Source organism: Crocuta crocuta, unplaced genomic scaffold (assembly GCF_008692635.1).
Source record: "Crocuta crocuta isolate KB4526 unplaced genomic scaffold, BGI_CrCroc_1.0 scaffold143, whole genome shotgun sequence".
In the NCBI taxonomy this organism is placed as follows: Eukaryota; Metazoa; Chordata; class Mammalia; order Carnivora; family Hyaenidae; genus Crocuta; species Crocuta crocuta.
In genome coordinates, this window is record NW_027529175.1 from 8459374 (window position 1) to 8467409 (window position 8036).

At 64.2% G+C, this 8036-nt stretch overlaps 1 protein-coding gene across 1 annotated transcript in view; it reads left to right on the plus strand.

Moving 5' to 3' along the window:
- CRELD2 (CRELD disulfide isomerase 2) overlaps window positions 1–6753 on the plus strand; it is an 8447-nt gene extending 1694 nt beyond the window's left edge. The window contains exons 5-11 of the mRNA XM_077757831.1: window positions 365–456; window positions 1315–1491; window positions 2590–2685; window positions 3326–3409; window positions 4652–4747; window positions 5278–5424; window positions 6483–6753. Of these exons, the coding sequence (XP_077613957.1) occupies window positions 365–456; window positions 1315–1491; window positions 2590–2685; window positions 3326–3409; window positions 4652–4747; window positions 5278–5424; window positions 6483–6529 (739 nt within the window). The 3' untranslated portion in view covers window positions 6530–6753. The remainder of the gene's footprint in view (window positions 1–364; window positions 457–1314; window positions 1492–2589; window positions 2686–3325; window positions 3410–4651; window positions 4748–5277; window positions 5425–6482) is intronic.
- The last annotated feature ends 1283 nt before the right edge of the window (window positions 6754–8036 follow it).

Genomic DNA, 8036 nt, shown 5'->3' on the forward strand with positions numbered 1-8036 from the left:
GTTCCCTGTGCCCAGCCCCCCTACCCCAGCCTGGCTCCCCAGCCCCACAGCCCCACCCCCTGTTCTCTCTGGGTGTTCATTGAAACTAACAGGAGTGACTTCTCATTTTTCAATTTATAATTTTGGGATAACTTCAGACCCCAGAGTTACCACACGCTTGTCTCTGCTGTTGTCGCCACGTCAGCATCTCATTGCCTTAGCGCGATAATCGCGGCGGGTGGGTGACTGGAGAAGTCTGCTCCGCCTGCGCTGGTGTTTCCCTGGCGTCACACAGTACCCTGGAGCGGACTTTATGATGAGCTATGTTTTCGTGCGGAAGGGATCTGTCTTGTGGGCCTTAACGAATGCGTTTTCGATTCCTCAGGAAGAAGGAGCATCCTGACTTATTTGAATGGTTTTGTGTGAAAACCCTGGAGGTTTGCTGTTCACCAGGGACGTACGGGCCAGACTGCCTCGGTACGTGTTTCTCGGGGGCGTCTCCAGTGCCCCGGCCATTGCCGGTGCCCGCGTGCTGGCCCCCGGCGGCCGGGGGCAGGGTGGGGAACGGGGCGCTCGGCTCCCGTGGGGCCTGGACGCTGCCTCCCCCGGGCCCAGGGCTGCTGCGTCACCGCCCCCCTCACCCCGCAGGGACCTTCTCCCTTGGGCCGCCCAGCTCTGAGCGTCTGATCCCAACTGGGCTTGTAACTCAACGTCTGCTCACCTCCCGTATCCACCCGCGGGCCGGTTTTAACCCGCCCGTATGGGCGCTGCCCCAAGTGCGAGGTGGCGGTCTGTGGCTTGCATGGCCCCGGCCCAGCTCTACCCACTGAGGAGCTGGTCTGTGGGGGCCACGGGGCAGTCACGTGTCGGGGGGACATGCTGCGCCAGCCTTAGGCAGGGAAGCCAGGCTCTTCTGCGAAGATGGAGACGTTGAAACCGCAGCCCCCAGACCCCTTCACCTGGATCGGCTGGATAAAGTGGCACATTTCCCAAGTCCAGGCCCTCTCCCCGGCCGCAGCCCCTGCTGCCTACCTTTCCTGGCGTCCCACTGCTGTGGCTGCCCCCGGCCATCGTCACGGTCCCCTGCCGCCCCCCACCCCCACGTGTGGGCATCCTGTCCCGTGTTCCCGGGGAGGCTGCCCAGAGCTCCCGGGCAGGGGAGCAGCCACAGCCGCGGGCCCGGCGGGTCGCATGCGGGCTCCTGTAGTCCCGAGCAGGTGCTCGCTCTGGGGGGACATCCCGCTCTGGATTTTAGCGGGACTTCCAGACAGTTACTCTGTGAGCGGGTCTCCTCAATGGGAGCCCATCCCCCAGCTGACCCCCCCCCCCCGGGCNCGTGCCAAGGCGGGTCCCAGAGGCCCTGTGGCGGGAACGGGGACTGCAGCGGGGACGGCAGCAGGCGGGGGGACGGGTCCTGCAAGTGTCACCCCGGGTACCAGGGGGCCACATGCATGGACTGCGTGGACGGCTACTTCAGCTCGCTGAGGAACGAGACGCACAGCATCTGCACAGGTACTGCGCTGGCGTGGGCGGCCAGGGCTTCGGCCCACGGTCCTCGGCGTGGGAGGCGCAGCCCTTGGCTCTTACCCACGTCCCGGGAGCCTGGGGGGCGCGTAGGTACCATGAGAAGAGAAGCGGCTGGCTCGGCCTCCCTGGCCTTGCCTCCTGGGCCCAGGCANCAGGAGGGAAGCGAGTCCCCAGGCTCCCGACGTTTTCTGGAGGACGGGGAGCGGACAGCGGTGTCACATCCACGCTCATCGGGCTCCTGGTGACCTGGAGCCTGGAGTGTCCCCACACGGGCTTGCTCTCCCGCTGTGGCTGTCTCAGTGCGGGGGGAGGCCAGATGCCCGCTGTCGCTGAGGCTGAGTGTCTGGAGCGAGCAAAGGCCATGCTGGGCCCCAGCCCGCGTCGCTGCAGGAGACGGGGTAGAGAGGTGGCACGCACGAGACCTGGGACACCCGAGGTCATGAGGCATGACCTCCTGGCACCCAGGTCCCCTTAAGAGGGCACACCGCCTCGCTTACCCCAGTATCACGTCCAGTGGGCTCTCCTGCCCGGGTCCTCCGAGGTGTCCTGGGCCCCCCTCTGTGTGAGTGCTCAGGTGGCCTGTATGGTCACGTGGGTAGCACCTTCTCGGTTGTGACCGTCAGGTGGCCGTGGGCCCAGGTCATGGTCTGGGCGCACGAGGAGTTAGCGGCCCGCGGAAGAGGCAGTGGGCGGCACCCTGCAGGCGGCCTCCTTGGCTCTCGCGCACCAGGACCCGCGTCTCGGCACGAGCAGGCGCATTGGGTTCCTGCGCCAGAGATGCTCAGCGCGTGCCCCTCGCGTGTTCGTGTGGAGCCATTTCCCGGGGTTCTTTTCTGCTGAGAACGCAGCCGTTGGTGGGAGGTGAAAGCCCCCCGTTTGTGCTTTTTGGTCGGGTCTGCATCGCGAATTGCAGGAATAGTTTTTCCTCTTGTTGAACGAGTATTGCTTTCCCGGGATTTCTTCCTTATTTGTTTCCGTCCTACTGCAGGTAAATTCTTAATTTCTGAGATGACCTCTGTGTCACGTTTGTTACTGCAAGCGGGATTCACGTGTACTGACAGCCGTCCGGCCTCTGCTTTCCAGCTTGCGACGAGTCGTGTAAGACGTGCACGGGCCCCACCAACAGGGACTGCGGCCAGTGCCAAGCGGGCTGGGCGCAGCAGGACGGTGCCTGCGTGGGTGAGGCTGCGGCTGCGCGGGCTCCTGGGGCCTGGCCTCCCCCTCCTTCCCTCCCGTTCCCTTCTCCCCTCCTCCTGCTGCCCACTCCTCCTCCCTCCTCCCTCCCCCTCCTTTCTCCAGCACCTGCTGGTGTGCAGCCACTGGCAGGGAAACTGAGGCACAGACCTCCCTTTGGCCTGGAGAGCCATACACAGGCGCCTCGCAGCCGCAGAGAGGAGGCAGGCCTTCTGACGCACACACAGCTGCAGAGTTGGGGCCCCTTGGCTCTGCCCCCCCAGCTGGCAGCCACTGCCCGCTCCTGCTGCGCCCTCTCCTCTGACCCCAGTCCCGCAGAAGGCCCCGGGAGGGTCTGGCAGTGGCGGAGGGGCTCCTCCTCAGGCCCGGGTGCTGGTGGGCAGGCAGGAGGAGTGGCGGGTCGAGGCCGGGGTGCCCTCCTCCCGTCACACGTCCGCTTTGGTCTCCCCCTCAGTCAGGGGCGTCGGGCTGGCACCTGACATCGAGTGGGGAGGGCGGGGCCCCAACACCCACCTGGAGCCTCTGCGGCCCCTCCCCAGGGGCGTTACCCCTGCACGTGGGAGGCCACCTCCCCGTCCGCCCCGGCCCGGCCGCGCCCCTCACGGCTGTGCCGCTGTCCTTCCAGACGTGGACGAGTGTGCGGCCGAGACGCCTCCGTGCAGCGACCAGCAGTACTGCGAGAATGTCAGCGGCTCATTCGTGTGCGAAGGTGCCTGGGCGTGCCCCCCCTCCCCCCGTGGGCGTGCACACCTCCCAGCCGCGTCCACGTGACTTCCGTGTGTTCTACCTTCTTTAAATTTTTTTAATGTTTATTTATTTATTTTAGAGACAGAGACAGAGCACAAGTAGGGGAGGGGGAGAGAGAGAGGGAGACACAGAATCTGAAGCAGCCCCAGGCTCCCAGCTGTCAGCACAGAGCCCGACGCGGGGCTCGAACTCATGAACTGTTAGATCATGACCTGAGCCGAAGCTGGACACCTAACTGAGCCACCCAGGTGCCCCTCTACCTACTTTTAAAAGTTTAAGGTAGTGGGCTGCCTGGGTGACTCCGTCGGTTAAGCGTCCGACTCTTGATTTTGGCTCAGGTCATGATCCTAGGGGGTGAGATGGAGCCCCGCGTCGGGTTCTGCGCCAAAGCGTGGGGCCTGCTTGGGATTCTCTCTCCTTCTCTCTCTGCCCCTCCCCCACTTGCACGCCCACAGCACGTGCTCACTCGCTCTCTCAAAAAGAAAAATAGTTTAAGGTGGCGACCCAAGTAATAGGTATTTGTTGCAGAAAAATTAGAAAATTCAAATGAGTTGAAGATAATTTTTAAAAAACATCAATTCCACGGAGAGGGAGCCTCTGGTACTAGTTTTAACTCGCTCCGCGATGAACAAGGTCGGACCGTCCTTGTCCGACCCGTCATGTTGTGTACGTCAGGAACACGCACGCTCGTGATTTCGGAGCGCGTCCTGGCCCCGCGGATTTCTCGGACGCTCTGTCGCTGGCTGTCTGGGCCAGACCGACTCTCCCACAGTCGTGAACTTTGAAATAAAGTTTCTCGTGTTCGTCGTCATTTTTCTTGCCCTGGTTGCAAACTGCTCGGCGGCGCAGACTGTAGGGCCACGCCGTCCCCAGAAGGCCGGGGCTTCCGCACGTGCCACATGTGCCCCTCTGTGACTACGCACCTCCCCTGGGAAGGTTGTTGACAACGAACTCATAGCGCCCCCAGGACAGCGGCCACGCCGCCGCCGGCTCCTATGACAGGGTGGGCAGAGGGTGCCTGGCCGTGGGCCTCCTGCATGTGGTCGCCGAGTCTCTGCTCTGCCGCCTCCACTAAGCCCGTGCTTGGCGGGGAGGCTGGGTGGGAGACGCCGGAGCACCGGGTTCCCACGTGGCCGGGCTGCGGACCCAGTGTGGCCACTGGACGGGGTCCGACATTGTCAGTGTCTTTCTCTCTGGTTTCTAGAATGTGATGCTACCTGTGTGGGCTGCACGGGGAAGGGCCCAGGACAGTGCAAGGAGTGTGTCCCTGGCTACACCAAGGAGAGCGGCCAGTGCACAGGTCAGTGCCGGGCTGGGACGGAGCGCTGCTGCGGGGACGCCGCGGTGGGCGGGGCCGGGCCCAGCTGGTGGCGTGGGGCGATGGTTCCCACCCGGCAGACTCTGCTTCTCCCGCTTCTAGTGGGAGCTGTGGGCGGGGCCCCGCGTGTGCGTGGCACTGGTGATCCTGCGGCCGGGGCTCCCACGCCCCACCCGTTTCCCTGTCAGCTAGGGGCGACCCCGCCCCGTGGCCCCTCCACGATCCGGGCCGGCTGGAACCCACTTGGAAAAAGGCAGCGAATCCACTGACCTCACTGCACGTGCGAGCTTAGCTGGGCTTCACGCCTTCACGGCCACACCGAGCTTCTCTGCTTTCGGCCGTGCGTGGCCTGCCCCCCGGCACCCCTGTTCAGCTGCCCCCTTACCCTCTTCTCCCATGTGGCGTGTCTGATCTTCGTGTGTTCTGTGTGTGAGCGAGTTAGGAGAATCTCATGATCGCGACATGGTCTGCTGAACAGAGCAGCTCGTTACGGCGGACTGTCTTTATCGCAGATGTGGACGAGTGCTCGCTTGCAGACAGAGTGTGCGTGAGAGAAAACGAGAACTGTTACAACACCCCTGGGAGCTACGTGTGCGTGTGCCCTGAGGGCTTCGAGGAGACGGAAGCAGCCTGTGTGCAGATGCAGACTGCGGCGGCCGGTGAGTGGCCCGGCCGAGGGGCGCGGGCGTGACACCGGCTGCCGGGCCACAGCTGCCGGCTCCGGAACACACGGAAAGCGGCCCCGGGAGGGTGATGGCTGGGCTTCCTGGAAGACAAGAGGGTGACAGTCCCTGTGGGGAGGCCAGTGCACAGGCGGAAGGTGGGGGCAGGAAGCAGTGTCAGTGACCCCAGAGCCGTAGGTGGGCTGACGGCAGAGGAGCCACCTGAAGGTCCCTGCGCGGCCCCCGTGCGAGCTTCCCGGAGGCCCGAGGCCAGCACCGCTCTGAGCCTGCGGGCAGGGTCCCCGGCCTCTTCTGGCTTCCGGTGGATGTCAGTCTTGGATCCCAGGGCTTATCGCCCCGTCCCCTCCGGTCTCTGCCTCTGTCCACATGGCCTTCCCGTGGCCTGTGTCCACGCTTCTCTCTCCCCATATGGACGCCGGTCATTGGATAGGGACCCACCCCAGTGACCTCACCTTACCTTGATCGTCTGTAGAGAGCCCATTTCCACACAAGGCCCAGTTCACAGCTGCTGGGGTTAGGATGTCACCGCGTCTTTGGGGGACAGGTTAGGATGTCACCACGGCTCCTGGGGACAGCTCTCCCTGCTAGTCTCCTAAAAGTGCTGGAACAGCAGAGTCTGTTCCCAGTGTCTGTTCCCAAATGAGTAAGACATGTCGCAGACTCCAGCAGTANCATAGGAAGCCCAGCACCAAGGACGGGAATGCACCACACGTCAAAGGGAGCGAGGACACAGCAGAGGACAGGACAGCAGCCACCTCAGCCTCCGTGTGTCCTGGGGTCCCCCCGCCCACACTCCTCACCATCGTCCAAGCCCCCATTCCACCCGGCTGATTCCGAAGCGCCCGGCCGCCCCCTCCCCTGCCCCCCGCTGTGGGGCCATCGGGCTGCCGCGTCCGGGGGGAGCCCGCGCCACCCCATGCCGTGGGGACGGTGGCCCCAGCGCTCGCTGCCCCGATCCCGTGGAAACCTAGCGCCTCGCCCCGGGGCTTTCGTGCGGGCATTTCCCCGGGTGATCTGTGTCTGTTTCCTGGCAGAAGCCGCAGAAGACCCAGCACAGCCGCCGTCGCACGAAGATCTATAACGTGTGTCCAGAGCTGGAAGCCGGACCCGCCCTTTAAGTTATTCAGACTGACACCCCAGAAATGCCGCCCCCACACTCCCGTTTCTCCACAGACGGTCCAGGGGAGCTGTGTCCCCTCAAACACTTGTGCCCACCTGGCCCTTAGAAAACTGCAGTTCCTGGTTCTTAAACAGATTTGTATATTTTGATACCATTCTTTATAATAAAATTGACTATTGGAGGGAGTCAGGCACAGAACGCGTGTGAGTTTGTCTCACTGAAAAGCTGAACGATTTTGGACGGAGTGAGCTCTGTTCGCCGTCACTGTCCCGCTGCGGCCGGATGGCGCCCCTGACGCCCAACAAGGAGAGGACACACCCCTGCCCGCCTGGGGTGCTTGGCTTGGGCTGTCAGCACAGGATGGAGAGCGATGCCACCGAGGGGCCCTCGGGCAGGGGCACAGCCAGAGGAAACCGTCCATCACAAGCCAGGGCCAAAGTCTCATCCAGGAATGAAGCAGCTGAGAAAAATACAGGCTGTGGCTTCACGGGGAGGCCCCCCAGGGCCCCTGAGAGCTCACCAGTCGGTGCGGGCGCCCCCAGGGCCCCCCCAGAGCTCACCAGTCGGTGCGGGCGCCCCCCAGGGCCCTGCACAGCCATGTGAACGCCGGTTCCTGAGCACCCCGCCTGCCCTGCTGCTACCCCAGCCCCACTGCCGTCCACGCAGGGGCCACCTGGGGCAGCCACCTGTCTCCCACTGTCCTAGCACCGAGGGCCTCGGCACCCTCACACCACCTTGCAGGACCTGCCCTGTGGGCCCAGGGCGGGCACCCCGGGGGCCGCAGGGGACACCCCCACCCCAAGTCTTGTCTCTGGTTCTCCCTGGATGCCAGTGCCACTCTGCTGGCCGCCCTTGCTCTGTCTCCATGTCTGTGCTGAGGGACAAGAAGCTTCCTGTCCCAGGCCAAGCGCCCCTGAGATCCTAGAGGACACGGGTCGAGTTGACCAGGCAAGGCCAGCCTGCAGCTCTTGTCCAGGCCAGACCTGTTGGGGGTCCACGCGGGGGACAGCCCTGTCGTCACGCTCACACGTGGTCTCTGTGGGCACCGGGCTTGAGGGTCTGGGCAGCCAGAGTACGGTGGGGAGAGGTGGCTACCAGAGGGGTGATGGCCACGTGAGCCTGGAAGGGAGGACAAAGCCCTATGGTTGGGTGGCTTCCAGTGGCCCCGTGGGCTGTGGGCTTCGTGGAAGGAGGGAGGGCAAGCCTGAGGGCAGGGAGGCCCAGAAGGGAGGCCCCTGGGGGGTGAGGGGCTCCTGCCACAGCTCGAACCCCGGCAGAGGGCCAGGCCAGAGAGGGCGGGCATGTGGGACCCAGGTCAGGCCTGAGGAGCCAAAGCCACAGGCCACGTGGCTGGTATGAAATGAACCCCACTTTCCAGTTGGAACCCAAGGCTCCTGAGTCTGCGTGGTAGGGTCATCGGGGCAGCAGCCCACCCCTACCAGGGCTCTGGGGACACAGGAGCCCTCCC